This window comes from Coptis chinensis, chromosome 5, assembly GCF_015680905.1.
Source record: "Coptis chinensis isolate HL-2020 chromosome 5, ASM1568090v1, whole genome shotgun sequence".
Taxonomy (NCBI): Eukaryota; Viridiplantae; Streptophyta; class Magnoliopsida; order Ranunculales; family Ranunculaceae; genus Coptis; species Coptis chinensis.
The window spans coordinates 83,288,325-83,305,008 of NC_141460.1; the positions used below are offsets into that span (position 1 = coordinate 83,288,325).

Below are 16,684 nucleotides of genomic sequence, written 5' to 3' on the forward strand. Positions count from 1 at the left end.
ATTGAAAGTTTATTGATATTTTAGTTGCAGATGATAGCCAATGGCCACATATTGATTTGGAAAGTTTGCGAAATGCACTGGAGGCTTGAGTTATGACCAAAAAAAAAAATGACCAAAGATTTATGCATGATTTCTACTGGTTGCATGTGTACCATTATAACCTATTGACACTTTTAGATCTTAAAGAAAGAAAACGTCTCGTGACTCAGCCCACACTCCACAACAAAGGTGCACTGACAGTTACTTACAATTTCATTATTAGTAGTTTCCAATGAAGTTGAATTTGATTAACTTAGGGGGGGTTCCTAATTTGATTAAGATCGCTTTAGTTGCAATCCTAATCAAAGTAGTCTTAGGACCATAGAAACCATATATTTGTGGATGCTAAAAGATCATTGCGACAATGCTCGAACTGGTGAAAGGATGCTAGCAACGTCTGGTGATGGATCCAACATTTTAATACTTGTACAACATTCTGACTCAACAGCTTAGCGGGATTAATGTCATTGGATTCCCTTGGGTTATTGGATGTGAATTTCGTCACGACAGATAAACCTGAAAACTTTATCTCTCTCCTTTAAATAACACACCCCCAGTTACAGTATTTTCATTCGTCGTTTTTTCTTTTTTCCGGTTTTGCCCTCTCTTATTCCTCATTGTTTCAGGTGTGAAAATGTGTAATTCTTCTTACTACTCTCCCCGTAGAGGCCATTGAACATGTCGACGACTCAAACGCCATCTGGCCAGCCTAATCATGTATGTCGAAACGAGATAGCGCGTATGAATCGTCGGAGACGCCTTCTTAACATGAAAGAGGAACAATTGGCGTTGGAGCGAGAACGTCGTCGTCATCCTGATAGACAGCGTAGACAAACTATGAGTGAGGAACAAAGGTTGCAAGAAAAGGCACGTCTACGGAGATATTATCAACGTCGTAAGGGTGTATTAAACAATTGTCGTGGCAGTGAAACTCCTAATCAGGATAACACATACTGCTCCAATGACGATGTACATACCCCTACCACTAACAACATATCCTCTGTTTCTAACACTACGGTTGGGTGCACATTTAGTTCGTTGTCCACGATTCAGCCACCAACACATATCAATCTCTCAGGTATTAATACAACTCTGATATTATTCTTTGTATATATATCATGCATTAACATTTTTACTTTAAAGTATTAATACAACTCTGATATTATTCTTTGTATATATATCATGCATTAACATTTTTACTTTAAAAAAAGATCTTACTCTGCACTTTTTACAGACCACGTACATAATGTCATTCAATGTCACGTACAATCAGAAGTGGACAGGCTTAGCGATCGACCTCTATCTGCCATTCTAAACCTAGATGGAAGGAATCTTGATATTACCATTGGTACTCTGCTTTATCACACTCTTTTGTTATTTTGTTTTTGCGTGGTATTGGTTATAACCCATTCTTGACATTTACATTTTAGGAGACCCCGACAATATAGTAACTACAAGTACGCCTCTCCAGGATGATATAAACGGGTATGACAGCGGTATTCCGGACAACGCTAACATCAGTTATGCTAACTACATTCAAGGTACTTTCCATATTGTTACATGAAATATTTTTTCAACTAATCTCTTATTCTGCATATACAGTTCTTCTTATTAATTAATGACTTGATTAATATATTGTTACAAAAAATGCAACATATGCCACTAGGCCAAGAAGATGAGAGTTCTGTTCAACCGATCCACCCCCTTCGAACTAGGAGAGTTCCAACTGCATGTAGATCTTCTCACAATTGTGCAAGAGATTTCGTTTACACCCCGAACTTCCAGCGTTTCGAGATAACACGCATGAACACATGCAACCATTGCCATGCCGAATTATTCCCCTCTGAATCCCGTCAATTTTGTTGTCTTCGTGGAAAAGTCAATCTCCCGCTGTTGCCGACACCACCTGATCTGATGTATCTATATGCATCACACGGATGAGGCTGTCCACTTTCGTCATAACATTCGATCTTACAACAATGCATTCTCCTTCACTTCAATGGGTGTACACTTGGACGAAAAACTAGCCAGGGGAAGGCGTGGTATTTATACATACTGTGCTCAAGGATCTATCTACCACAGAATTGGTGGTCTTCTACCTCAGTCTGGGCAGCGACCACGATATATGCAGATGTATGTTTACGACACAGATCATGAGATTGCTAATCGACAAGCTGAAAACAAGATACTCAATCCACAAGTTCTGTCCATTTTGCAGAGGGTCCTTGACGATCATAACCCCTTTGTTCACACACTTCGTCGTATTTCACAGTCTGAAAACATACTAGACATACGATTGCTACTAAAGGAAAAGCCATGTGAACATCATCATTATACCTTGCCAATGTCTTCCCAAGTGGTTGCCATTTTGATTGGGGGTGACGACCCTGCAGAACAAAAAATGAGAGATATTATTGTGGAAACTGTGACAGGAAAATTCCTAAATGTCCCTGACACTGCTGACTTCTATGATCCTCTTCAATATCCACTGCTTCATCCTTATGGAAATTTTGACTGGGATTTACATATTTTCAGCGACGATTCACGGAGAATCAGTTGCAGGAATTCTACTGTTATATGCTCCAGGTTCTTTTTGTATTCCATCTATTACTTTTTCCCTTTAATTTTTGTCGTTATACATATATATGTATCAAGAGTACTATATCCAAAATCTTTGTTTGAACAGATTCGCTCTAATTACGACTCAATCCTGTTTCGTTCCAGTCGACTTTTGCAACAGTTTGTTGTCGACATGTATGTGAAGATTTCCACAATGCAGCTTCGATATATCCGAGACAATCAAGATGCTATAAGAGCTGATTTGTATCAAGGTCTGATAGATTCATTAATTAGCCTCCGGAGAAACAAATGCAGGTGAATAACATGTCTATATATTAGTTTAGCTTTAGAACTCTTTCTTTCAATTCCCACTCACACACAGTTTATCTATTTCTAGCTAACATCGGTCGAAGGACTATATTACCGTCATCATATATCGGAAGCCCTAGAGATATGCATGAAAGATACCATGATGCGGTGGCTCTGGTTCAAAATTTTGGAAAGCCGGACATTTTCCTCACCATGACCTGCAACCCAAACTGGGCCGATATAACGCGGCGGCTTGAACCTGGTCAACTCCCACAAGATAGGCCTGATCTTACTACGAGAGTTTTCCATGAAGTGTGTGAGGAACTCAAAAAAGATTTATTCAATATCGGGATCTTGGGGAAAGTTGTGGCACATGTACATGTCATTGAATTCCATAAGCGAGGTTTGCCACATGCACATATGCTCCTAATACTTGATGATTCTGACAAACTAAAATCTCCCGAAGATTACGACCGAGTCGTCCGAGCTGAAATTCCTGATCCCTTAAGTGAGCCCAAGTTATACAATGTTGTTATTAAGCATATGATACATGGTCCCTGTGGTCCGTTAAATCCTGATTCTGTTTGCATGAGGGATGGGGTATGTAAAAAAAGATTTCCAAAAGAGTTCTCTGCAATGACTTTTCACGGAGATGACTCCTACCCTATTTATCAACGACGTGATAATGGTCGCACAATTTTGCTTCACGGTGATCTTAGTGTCGGCAATCGTTGGGTTGTCCCATACAATCCATTGCTGATGTTAAAGTATGATTGTCATATAAATGTTGAAGTATGCTCAAGTATCAGATCAGTCAAGTATTTGTACAAGTACGAGTACAAAGGTTTTGACCGGGTCTCCATGGAGGTGAACTTAGCTGCGCCACATGACCATGATGAAATCAGGCAGTTTATGGATGCAAAGATGGGTATGTCCACAAGAGTCACTATGGAGAATTTTCAGATTTCCCCTTAATAGAATGTATCCTGCAGTTTATGCTCTACAGATCCATCTTCCTAATATGCATCAAGTTATCTTCTCGGAAAAACGGGATGTCAGACATTTGATTGCAGATGAACGTACATCCCGAACAATGTTAACTGAATTCTTTCATACAAATATGGTTGACCATGAGGCAAGACAATATTTATACAAGGAGTTCCCTGAGCATTATACATGGAATAAGTCGGATAAGCATTGGCGGAAAAAGGGGAACAATGTCAAGGTGATTGGTAGAATGCACGCTGTACATCCATCTGATAGTGAGAGGTACTTCTTACGCATTATTCTTAATCATGTCAGGGGACCTACTTCTTTCGATGACCTTAAAACTGTTGGCTCACGAACGTGCTCAACATTTAAAGAAGCTGCTGAACTACGGGGACTTCTAGAACATGACAATTCAATACGCGAGTGCTTATTGGAAGCAGCTGCAATACATATGCCATCAGCCTTAAGAAAATTGTTCACTTCTATATTGGTTTTCTACAATCCAGTGGGTGTTCGTGAGCTATGGAATGAATTTCACCCGTATATGATAGAGGACTATTCTTCCACAAGCAACACAGATACTGCGATTAACCGTTTGCTTATGGAGATAAAAATATCTTTGTCTGAAAATGGGAAGAAGTTGTCAAACTATGATTTGCCAGCCATTTCTAAAGACCATGAAGATCATTCTAATCTTCACAGTCTGATTGCTGAAGAAAGATCAATTGTCACACCTCAAGACGATCTATCATCTGTTAGTATGTTGAACGATGACCAAATGTATGCCTTCAATAAAATAGTACACCTCAGTTGATCATCGCAAAAGCTCTGTTTACTTCATCGATGGTCCAGGTGGTACTGGTAAAACGTTTTTGTATCGTTCTATTCTAGCTTACTTGAGAAACAGAGGCCACATAGCCATTGCAACGTCTACTTCAGGTCTTGCAGCTACCATGCTTCCTGGCGGTCGCATTGCACATTCAAGGTTTAAAATTCCTGTTCCCACAGGTGCAAAGTCTACCTGTCGAATAGGCAAGCGAACCCCTCTTGCTGAATTGCTATGTCAGTAAAGTCTCATTATTTGGGACGAGGCAACTATGACACACCGCCACGCATTTGAAGCACTGGGCAGAGCACTGAAAGATTTAACCGGCTCCAACTTGCCTTTTGGTGGAAAGATTTTTGTATTGGGAAGAGACTTTCGGCAAGTCCTCCCTGTTGTTCCTCATGGAACTATTGCTGAGAAGATCAATGCATGCATAACAAAATCTAATATATGGAATAGTGTCAAAGTGATTCATCTAAGAGAAAACATACGTGCAAGGACTGATCCCTGTTTTTCAGATATGCTATTACGCATAGGCGGTGGCAACGAGCCTTGCATACTTGACGATATGGTCAAAATCCCAGATGACATTCTTATTCCTTGGGAGGGTGAGCATTCTTTATTTCACTTAATATCTAATGTTTTTCCTGCACTTCTAGAAAATGCTCATAATAAAGAGTACATAGCTCATAGGGCGTTACTGACCCTAAGAAATGACTGTGTTGATGAGCTAAACGAGATAGTCATTCAAATGTTCCCGGGTGAGGAAAAAACATTCTATTCGTTCGACTCGGTTGAGAATGACCCTAGGCATTTATATCAACAAGAGTTCCTAAACTCCATATCTCCAGAGGGTTTGGCCCCACACAAGTTGACACTGAAACTAGGAGCTCCCATTCTACTTCTCAGAAATATCGACCCAGCTAATGGTCTCTGCAATGGGACCAGACTTATCTGTCGTGGATTTCGAAGAAATGTCATCTACGCTGATATTCTAACTGGAAGTCATTCTGGCAGACCGGCTTTTCTTCATCGAATTCCAATGAAGTCACCAGAAGATCTCAATCTTCCTTTCGACTTCACTAGAAAACAGTTCCCAATTCGCTTGGGGTTCGCTTTGACAATGCACAAGTCACAAGGACAGACATTACCTCATGTGGGAATCTATTTACCAGATCATGTGTTCGATCACGGTCAACTGTATGTTGCACTATCACGAGGTGTGTCAAGGAGCACAACCAAAGTATTGGTGAGAAATGGAGTCATAATGGGTTTCATAGGCACTTATACTAGAAACGTTGTCTACAGAGACGTTCTTCAACAATGTAACATGCATGTGCGATCCGATACAGCTTCTCTATAATCCATATCTCTCCTCAGTGTAAGTTCCCTTCATTCAATTGTCCTCTCTGAATACAGTAATTTCTTTTGAAATTTACCTGAATGTTACAGTACCAACCTCCTACTTCTGTTTGTAAGTTTTTGCAGTTTTTTTGTTTGTATATCAAACAATATCTCCGTACATAGTGTCCAACTTTGCAATTCTCCTATATTTTTGGACATGTTATATAATGTTTTTACTGATTATGCTGAAATTCGATACTACCTTCTTTATCTCATCGAAAAGAAAAAATATACTACCTTCTTTATTTTAGCTGAATTCTGACGTGAAGGACGGAAGTATTTGCTGAATTCTGATTCGCTTGGGGATGTTACTTATTTGCCTTTTCCCGTAAATATTATATTAAGTTCTGTTTATCCTTTGGTCTGCTAGATTTAACTGCCGTCTTTTGGTTTGTTAAAATTTGGGTGATCTTGGACATACCCAACAAAACACTCCCTTACCCCAACTTTAAAATTAAAAAAAAAAAAAAAAAAAATGAATTTAGACATATTTAGCTTCCTCAATTACCCTTCTTTTTTATTAGACGTACCCAAAATATTTATTGACTAAAATTTATTCTACGTGATTTAGAAGAAAAAGACCGGGGTGGGTTTTTTTTTCAATAACCTCTTATTTTTTTATCTCATCAATAAATATGCAAACACCCACTTTTGATTTGAATCAATTATACCAAAGTAATGAGAATGAATACCAACCGAATGAGGATGAAGAAAAAAATTCAAAATCAAATTTTGACGAATGGGAGAACGCAGAAGAGTATTATACTTTGGATTACTACAATGAACAGATACAAACACCAAACAAAAATGTGAGTTTGTTTGTAATATTAAACAAAGTGCTATTGTTTTTGGGTGCATACTGAGTATAAGAAACCTAAACCTTTTTTTTTTTTTTTTTGATAAAATTTTACTTTGAACCGCCTCATCCTATTAGTAGTGCATCTCCAAAAGCATTGTCTTTGCTTCAACTGAATTATGAGTCAGAAAATGAAGAGCAAGAAAGTCTGATAGAAAACTCTAATTTTGTTTGTCCGGATACGACCAACGCACTTACAACTGCAACAGTAAGAACTTGAAGACACTTTTATAAATTTAGTATATCGTTTTTCCGAATGGTGATGTAATACAATCTATAACAAAATGATTACAGTTATTTGAAAATCGAAAAGACCTTGTTGATTGGTGCAGAGGTAGGAGGGAGAAAATTGGTTTTATGGTTATCATTGCAAAGTCGGATAGCGTTGAAAGTGGCTGAAGACCTAGGGTGCTTTTAACTTGTGAGAGAGGTGCGTGGTGTTTGGAAGTATGTCGCAGCATTGGAGTTGCTCGTGTACATGTGTAAGCTCTATAGTGCAACTGTGCCAAGTAGAAGATAGTCACATAATGTCATAATGGTGATGTACAAATACTAGTAGTCATTGCTCATAAAAGCGGTCTTGAATCTTTGTTGAAACATTTCAGTTACCAAACAAACCATGTTGTGATTCTTTTTCTTTTTTTCTTTTTCAGTATACATAGCCATATATCTAGGCATATTTTGGGGGTAAAATAAAACACTTGATAACCCTCCATAGCACCCTATGTCAACACAAATTTTTTCTCTACTGGTGTGTTGGCTCAGTTAAAAGGCCAAATCCGAATGGGTAGAGTGGATCATAATGTGCATCGCCTATGTTCATTGGGAGCCGATCAACAGACTTGAACCAAGTTCGAGCAAGCCTACCATGGAACCCGAAGTCACCAAAAAGAACGTCGGCTACACCTTGGCCTTCACTACCAGGGAGCCATGCAGCTACTAGAGCGTCAATTGACTGGATGTATGGTTTGATCACAACAGGGCGGCCGAAAACTACAATGACAACACACTTGATTTGTGCGGACTTTAGTGATTATTTCTGGGCCAGGGGCAGGGATTGTGAGGTTAAAGCTGTCACCCTTAGGCTCTGCATAAGGAACCTCGCCAACTACGACAACATCATAGGAGAAGTCATTGGATTTCAGGAGGTCATCGCTGGGGTTCTCATTGTAGACAACTTGGGTGCTTTTATCGACCGTGGCTTCGATTGCCTTGAGGATGGTGGTTCCTGTTCATGAAGCATGTAAGTTAAATGACTTGCAAGAATATACTTGATAGAGCACCTTTCTGTATTTCATTCACCATATTAACCCAATCCACAGCAGTAGCACTATGTAGCACATAATGCTCAAGATTGTAATCCCTTAACAAATATGTATGCTATTCATATGGGAAGATACAAATAAAACCAGAAAAAACAAACAAAATTCAGAGCAGAATGGGAAAAGAGATGAAGCAGTGAAGATATCTTGACAAATCACCTTTCCAAGATTGATAGTCAAGAAATGCAGTATGAAAATTTGGAATTCAAAATTTTTCTAATAAAATCATATTGCACCAAACTAAGGTAACTGTGGATTGCGATATGCATGAATGTCCACACCATCTCAATTTGCATTGCTCTTAGCACTTAAGAGATTGCTATAAACATAACCTGCCATGGCTCATGAGTCATGACTACTATATACATTTCAATGTGAAGAGTGCTTGCTTATCTCTAAAAAGCTCAAAGTAAATCATAGTAACAAATCCCACTTCCTAAAAAGATAACAAAATACTTAATAGAAAAAACAAGGTGCGTGTTTCAAAGAGGAGCTAGAAAGAACTTACAGAAGTTTTGCAATCCACCTTGTTTTTTTACTCAGAGAGTATAACGACGTGGTATTTATATGAAGAAAACTGAACGGGGACAAAACTAGAAAACCCACTAAATTTAGTCACAACGTACACCTCTACAACTGGGTTCTGGGGACTCCACAGTATTTGGAGAAAAAATATTTAGAACCCCATACTACTATACTAGTCCTTTATTCCTTTGTTTTCCTTCTTTTCAATATATATTTTTTGTTTTTTTCTAATTTGCACCCAATTCATGAAAACAACGTATTGTAATTGTTGAAAAATACTGGTTAACAATCCCCTGAAAATATGTATGAAGCTCACTTCAAACAACCATTCACCATTCACCAAAATGACTACGCCCAATTCATACAACAAACCCAATTCCTTTTTGTAATGCTCGAAAGGGGGTTTTTTTTTTCTTTTTGTTTTTCACTGTGTAGAAGATACAGCGAAGGATGAAGAAGAATGTCAAAAGAAACTTTCACATCTCCTTATTTTGTTTTTCTTTTTTTTAATCTTTTTGCCCTTATGGAAAATACCCCAAAAATATATAGGAGATATTATTGGATTTAGACAGTTATTGGGGTATGGTATGACAAAAATTTATGTTAGTTATGGGATATGGGAGTGTTTTGTTGGGTATGTCCAATATCACCCTAAAATTTTGATTGTACTTTATTTTCAAGATACTTTAGTACATCTGATATTTTTGTGGTGTTTAACATTAGTTATGATGCTTTTATAATCTAAAATACATTGTCTGCATGGAAAACAAGGTTTCCAGGTAGTGAAAAAAATAAAATAGGGATTACATGTGTCTTTATAGCCACGCCAGTCTTGGTGCTCTCTTGGTGCTCAAGTGATTATGCTCGGTAGAGGTCGATCACGTATTTAGCTTGGTTGCGATGAAAGGGAACTGGGGAAGTATAAAGTTTATTTACTGATAATTGTGACAAACCTTACAGTGTGTATCTCTACACTATAATCTTGCTAAGGCGACAGCCGACAGGCAACCAACGCAATTAATCTTTGATCATTAGGTATACATACAGAGACAAAAATAATCAGATCTCATACTGACTTCAAAGAGGTACAAATTATCTAAAGAAGATGATACTGTGAAGGTTACTCAGATAGACATACAGGATTAGTAGTGTTTTTGCAAGAATTTTCAATGGATGCCCGAGTTTTATTGATCCCAATCATGATACCTCTCTCGCACTGGTTTGTGAATTTGGGTTCAGTAACTTTCCAGAATTCCAGTTCAATTTTTTCTTTCCATCGATATTAAAAAAAACACATCAAATACTACTGTGGATGATACTACTTTCTTTATTTGATTTTTGCTGGATACTGCTGTAAAGGGGATAAAAAATATGTGTTCTATTAAGCGTGTTAACATCCTCAGGGACCAAATCACGCTCATCGGCTAGTTAGTCTAAGAACTAGTGATGAGCTGCTTGTTGTGAAATTATTATTCATGACGTGGGTCCTTTAGATCCTCGTATTATTGAATTTGCACTCGCTTTCTAGTGCCAATTTTAATGTTTTTAAGAAGTATATACAACTTTTTTTTTTTTGTCTCCGACTGCCCATGTGAACAGTGTTTGTATGCAATAGGCCAGACTCTATAGGAGGGGTGCGCCCCCCTCGCATTAAAAGGGACGTGATATTGATTTTTTTTGTCTTTTCTGTTGAGAATCTTACATTTTCTGATCCATGGGTGGTGGTAGTTTCATTCATAATACAGCTAGTTTTGTTTTAGTTGCATCGAAAAATTTGCCTAGGCACACTTCCGTAAATGGATGTGCTGAATATATAGTATAAAATATCGGGATAGATATTTATCGATATTCAACTTCTTTATATGTATGGTGGATATAGATATGTTTTGAGAATATTTTATATTGTTTGATATATAAATATCGTTGATATATTTAAAATATTAATATAGTAGATATTGTAGATATTATTTCTTAATATATCAAGATATATCATTTATATTTATTTGAAATATAATGATAAATTTTAAATAATATTATTACATATATCACAAATATCATTGATATTTTCAGTTTTATTTATCTCTAAACATATCGTAATATTTATATATTACTAGGATATGCGCGTGCCCTACGGCACTGATATGGAGTCACTTGTGGCACTAATTTTGTAGAAGCACCCTAAACTTGCATACAAGACAATGCAGGTACTACCGATCAATACAGAAAATACCACTAAGAAACTTAAAGAAAAGTGATTCAATTCACTGAATAAATTAAAGGTGGTTAATGCATGTACAAGAACACAATCCATTCCACACCCCTTCATTGAGTTACGCATGGCTATCACCCATTTCTTAAGCTAAGTCTATTCTTGAGTTCCCTTGAATTCCCTGATATCCGTAAGTTACTCACTGGATATCCAAGTGAAAAATTCATTAAAGATAACATTCATATTTGGATTCCTAATGTTGTGGTTACAAAGTCTCCTACCAGTGTCCAAATACAAGAACAAATCGCACTTCATACTTCCGAAACCATTTCACAACACATTTTCAACACACACACACACCCATAGAAGATAACAACTATCTTTGACATGTTCATCCGAGTTGCAACAAGATATTTAAAATAAATATATATACATGTAGCCGCAAGCATAACAGTTGAATAAACTAACCTCAAAGACTAATCTTATCAGTCGAGAAACATAGTCTTCCAAGTCAACCTCATCACTCAAGTTCATCTTAGCGGTCTGGGAACTTATACACGCAATCACAATCCAGTATAAATGATAATGAACGTTAGAAACACAAAATTCACAGACCATTCCATGGAGGTTCCTCATTCTTATGTTTAAACCGATTAGTAATTACATATTGGAACTAAGGCAGTATTCACCTACTTAAGGTTGAGGCTTAAGAAAACAATATACTTTTTTCTATAGCTTTTTGACCACGATATAAAATTGCAATATTATTAAAAAAAAAATAGATTATGGAATCAATCCTTTCAATGCTTGGGTCGAATATACACTATTGTAGCATTACAAAATAAGAAGTTCACTGTATAAATATGGACATTCTTGGAAAAAAGTTTATACCTGACAGGCTTTTGTTTTCTCAGTCAATTTATCGACAGATTCATCCAAGGATCCTGTATCGAACCTTCTTCTTCTTCTTCTTTGTAGGATCAAAGGAAGCAAGCTACAACAAAGTGAATTGGTAAAAATATTTTAATAAGATGGATAATATATGTTTACAAATGAGTGAATCAATACAACGCCTATCATGATGTTATTCAATCAATATAAATTTAAGTTTTCAAATAAAATTCACAACACTTACTGTTCGACTCTCGTCCTTAATACCCTCCCAAATTATTAGTTTACAGAATTGACCATTAAGTTTTAATAGGATGTTCTACAAATCTCTAGCAATAGCAATCAAATTTTCAATTTTTTCTCAAAAAATCATACCTTTATAAACCCCAAAACACCTTTTGGGACCCCATGGTGTACGTGTTCATCCTTCACCTTCATTCACATAAACCAAATTCCTGCAAAAGAAAAAAAAAAAACCAAACGAAACAAATGAACTTGAAAGACGAAAGAGTACTTTATGTAACATAATGTACAAATATGAGATTGAGAGGAGCTCAAATATGCTGTACTGTGTAGCCTTGTTTGTGGCTGTGAAAAAGTCAGCCACACTTGAAACTTCCCAGTGGAAAAGTTGATATTTACTATATCTTTTGTCTTGTACGATACTGGGATGTTAGTTATTATTGATCTTCTTCTAGAACCAGCTTTTTGGCAAGTAAAAATGCATTCAAGTATAAAGCGCTATCGAGATTGACAGTTAGCTCATGGAAGCACAACTACGTTATAAATCACAACTACGTTAGATATATAAAGGGACGGTCATTTTCAATATAAGCACAGAGCGCTTCTGCCATCCTGCAAATCATACATTCTAGTAGAATATAATTATCTCTGAATGTTAATATACAGGTACGACAATATCGATGAGAATAGGAGTAAAATAGGGATAGCAAATGAAGGATTGTTGAGATGATTGATATAGGAACAGCCCTCTCCAGATTTTCAAGTTTAAGTAAGGGCGGAAGTTTGAGTTAAAGTTCATTTTGATCCCAACTACAGACTAAGGCAGGCTTCAAAATATCTTTATCTTTCCGAAGAGAAGAGATTATCGAGCATAATGCAAATTAAAGAACTTACCCATTCTTATTCAAAGACGTCCATTGCGGTGACAAAAGCCCCAACCCCGGAAAAATAAAGGTCATCGCGTTAAGAATGTCTTCACACTGCATAAAAACAGCTCATACCATATTAGAAACATAAAAACAAACCAAATGAGTACAATGTTTTTTAACCAATAATTACATTTACACGAACCAACAACCAACCCAAGCTTCATCCCACGACCAAAAAAATTAATTAATTCATGGCACCCACATCTGGAAACAAGTTTCAACAGGTTCGTAGGGTCGTCTATTCTCTAATCGATTTATCCGGTTCACTTGTTTCAACATCGAAAAGTAACCCACCATAAATCGTAACCAAAAGTATTCGCAACTTACGTCTTGGAAGATTTACAAAACAAACAATCTTGGTACTTGCAAACTGTTTGTGATCTCATTCACCAAAACTCAGTAAGATCTAGAAGCTGTTTCAGAAGACACCATGCATCAACGATGATGGCGGCGGTTAGGGCAGATGTTGGAAGGAAACAATTCTTTATGTTTTTACTCTAAATGAGAGAAGAAGAAGATATGGTAGAACCACAATTAACTTAAAATGCAAAGACACCACCTGGGATGAATTTGAAAGTCTTGCCATGTCACAACTTAAAGAAAAACAATGGTAACCATGGATGGAATTTGCGGCTCCACACCATTGTGTTTTTATTAGATAGATTTATTAAAATCTCAATAAATATCGTGATATTTTGTAATATGTGCTTAAACCACGCATCAAAGTTTTTCAATTAACCTTTCTGCGCCTGGTTTTTTTTTTATCTGTTTGATCAAACCAATCCAACGGCAACTTGTAATGGTTCTTTGGGATTTGATCCCGATAACCGATTCTTGTGTGGCCCGGACTAAAAAGGGTTCGGCTTTTTCAAGAACCGGTTCTTGGGATCAAATCTCAAAAACCGCTACAAGTCACCGCTGATTTAGATTCGAGATCCGTGTGTGTGCACCGAGATCTGTGTGTGTGTGCCGAGATCCGTAACCAAGACAATCCAACAACAATTTGTAATGGTTCTTTGGGATTTGATCCCGAACCCGGTTCTTTAAAAGCCGGACTCAAAAAGGTTCGGCTTTCCAGTAACCGGTTACTCGGATCAAATCTCAGCAACCGTTACAAGTCACCGTTGATTTAGATTCGAGATCCGTGTGTGTGCACCGAGATCTGTGTGTGTGTGCCGGTAACCAAGACAATCCAACAGCAACTTGTAATGGTTGCTGGGATTTGATCCCAGTAACCGGTTACTGTGTAGCCGGACTCATTCAAAAATCAGTATGTCTTCAATAATTCAAGTTAGTTATTAGTTATCTAATTTATAATCTGCTGACAATCAAAGCAAAAAAGGCTTCACCGGTGGGCCAGTAGAAACAAAAAAACATGGATGAAAGTTGTTCCTGTGCGTCAACTTGACATGGTTGCAATTGCGGTTTGGTGTGAATCCATGAAGGTTATTTACGAGGAAGCCATTACCTGCTTATCAGTTGACCATGTAAAAGATAAATGAATAGTGGAAACAATTAAACAAACACAGAAAGATAGAGAAAGAAATGATTTAACAATCTCATCCCAGTAATGCTTGATTGTAAAGGCAATGTGGTGGTAGGTATGATGATTCCACTACCTAAAATTCTTTATCTAGAAGTTCCCACCACTAGAACGAAAATGGATATTGCATTTCTAAAATCGTTTTATTAGACCAAAAATGCTCTTATATTTAACGTGAGAAAAATTGCTTGCGCAGTTGTGCACTGTCTTATTAACTTGTCAGATTCTTGGGCCAATTAAAGTCTCTCCTAAAAATTTTAGTTTCCTTAACTAAAGTATATAACACCTAAAAAAGTATAACATATTGCCATTATTATCAACCTAGCCTTTTGGCTAAAAGGAGCTTTGAAGTACAGATAAAGGATAAAGGGTCTTATATACTTGATCGTGTTTGACGAAATTTCATATGAGGATGTGCTCTTTTTATCCGTCTTTACCTAACGTGATAGTGACATTGCTAACTAATTGACTCGTAAGACTCATAAGTAATCTTATGTAAAATGATTAATATCTCAACAAATTTGGATTCAAATTCAAGTTGTTGTAAAAAAATCTGCAACTGGATACCCAACAAAGTTTGCTGACAAATGGACTGCACTTGTTAACCAGTTAATTTGTTCAACGTCCAGTGTTGATAGGGAAAACTAAATATCGTTGTCTGATTCAAAGTCTTATCCGTGAAGAGACTAAGAGAGTGCGTTCTCGCTTTAGGAGGTCTAAAATTCATAATTTGAGTCTATAAGAAGCACAGAATAATGTCATCCAAAACTTTCCAATACAATATATATATATATATTTTTTCTTGCTAACCGGACCAGTTTATGCACACTTGGACTAATTGTGGGCCCTGGTTGAAAATTTAACTGGGTACTATATCGTCCTGTGGCCTTGAGGGAAATCATGAACTTTTAGGAGCAAAAACCCAAAGCCGGACCAGCTATGCTATCCCTCAAAGTTTATTCACCTTCAAAGGTAATATCAAGGAGATGTGACAATATTCACCTTCAAATGGTCATAAACCTTTTTCAATGCAAAAGTGAATATCAAGGTAACTATTTTTCCAAGTCATAGTGGTTAAGTTGTGATCTTCGGACGGGATGTTGGATTCGTCTCATGTGTGTATGTGTTTTTTTTTTTTTAAATCGGTATTTTTTTCGGACTGAATGTTTCATTTCGTCTCGTGTGTTTTTTCGGTTTTTTTTTTTTTTTTTAAAAACTTCAGACCGGATATTTTATTCGGTCCGACGCGTTTTTTCAATTTTTACATTCAGACGGAATCCAACATTCCATCCCAGATTAATATTCACTTTTGTATTGGACAGTTTCACTTTGTTTTTCACCAAAACAATAGAAGATAAGAAAAATTAAACCCATGTTGAGTTGAATAATATTGACCATATTGACCGTGTAGTGGGAATGCTATTATAGCTTTCACGAGAAAAGAGAACTCATAATTCTGCCTACTGCTAGTTGATGGTAATAAAAAACTTGCCAATACGTTAAACATCACTTCTGTTCATATCTACCTCAACGCCAGCCGTCTAATTAATTGACATTCTAAATATCCAACACGTACAAAAAGTCTAGAACCCTAACTACACCTTGGAATCAAGCTCACCAACCACAACAAACCCATATCCCAAAGAAGTACCCATGATGTGTAGACGTGCAGTGTTCTTGCTTTTCAGAACAGCCAAAGGGATGCTTATAAAAAGGCTAAAAGCCCACCTCTCCATGAGTTCATTTCTTGTACTCCAGAGTGTATATAACATCGGAATTATGCTCTCTCTTTTTCACTAAATTTCAACCCATTCTGTAGAATTTGGTTGAAATTTGATTATTATAGTTGGCATACAATGATCTGATAACTATAAGAAAGTGACTTGTGAATTATTTAGTACAACTATAACATAAAATCATAAATACAATCAAATGCATATTGCAAGATTCGTTCAACCATTCGTATAAAAAATTAAATTAAAATATCCTTAGATAGTTAGATACATCTATTTACTTAATTTCCACACTTAAAGTCAATT

The 16,684-nt window shown here is 36.8% G+C and overlaps 4 protein-coding genes across 4 annotated transcripts; all 4 read left to right on the forward strand.

Moving 5' to 3' along the window:
• Window positions 1-95: 95 nt before the first annotated feature.
• Window positions 96-2,736, forward strand: LOC147499402 (uncharacterized). The gene is made up of 4 exons (XM_086561206.1): window positions 96-1,117; window positions 1,274-1,387; window positions 1,470-1,580; window positions 1,706-2,736. The coding sequence occupies exons 1-4, from the start codon at window positions 718-720 to the stop codon at window positions 1,978-1,980; spliced, it is 900 nt and encodes a 299-aa protein (XP_086417332.1). The 5' UTR covers window positions 96-717; the 3' UTR covers window positions 1,981-2,736.
• LOC147499403 (uncharacterized) lies at window positions 2,729-3,884 on the forward strand. The gene is made up of 2 exons (XM_086561208.1): window positions 2,729-2,913; window positions 2,996-3,884. The coding sequence occupies exon 2, from the start codon at window positions 3,052-3,054 to the stop codon at window positions 3,880-3,882; it is 831 nt and encodes a 276-aa protein (XP_086417334.1). The 5' UTR covers window positions 2,729-2,913; window positions 2,996-3,051; the 3' UTR covers window positions 3,883-3,884.
• A 2-nt stretch (window positions 3,885-3,886) lies between these two features.
• On the forward strand, window positions 3,887-4,967 carry LOC147499404 (uncharacterized). The gene is made up of 2 exons (XM_086563471.1): window positions 3,887-4,655; window positions 4,750-4,967. The coding sequence occupies exons 1-2, from the start codon at window positions 3,887-3,889 to the stop codon at window positions 4,965-4,967; spliced, it is 987 nt and encodes a 328-aa protein (XP_086419597.1).
• Window positions 4,968-4,994: 27 nt separating this feature from the next.
• Window positions 4,995-6,086, forward strand: LOC147499405 (uncharacterized). The gene has a single exon (XM_086563472.1). The coding sequence runs from the start codon at window positions 4,995-4,997 to the stop codon at window positions 6,084-6,086; it is 1,092 nt and encodes a 363-aa protein (XP_086419598.1).
• The last annotated feature ends 10,598 nt before the right edge of the window (window positions 6,087-16,684 follow it).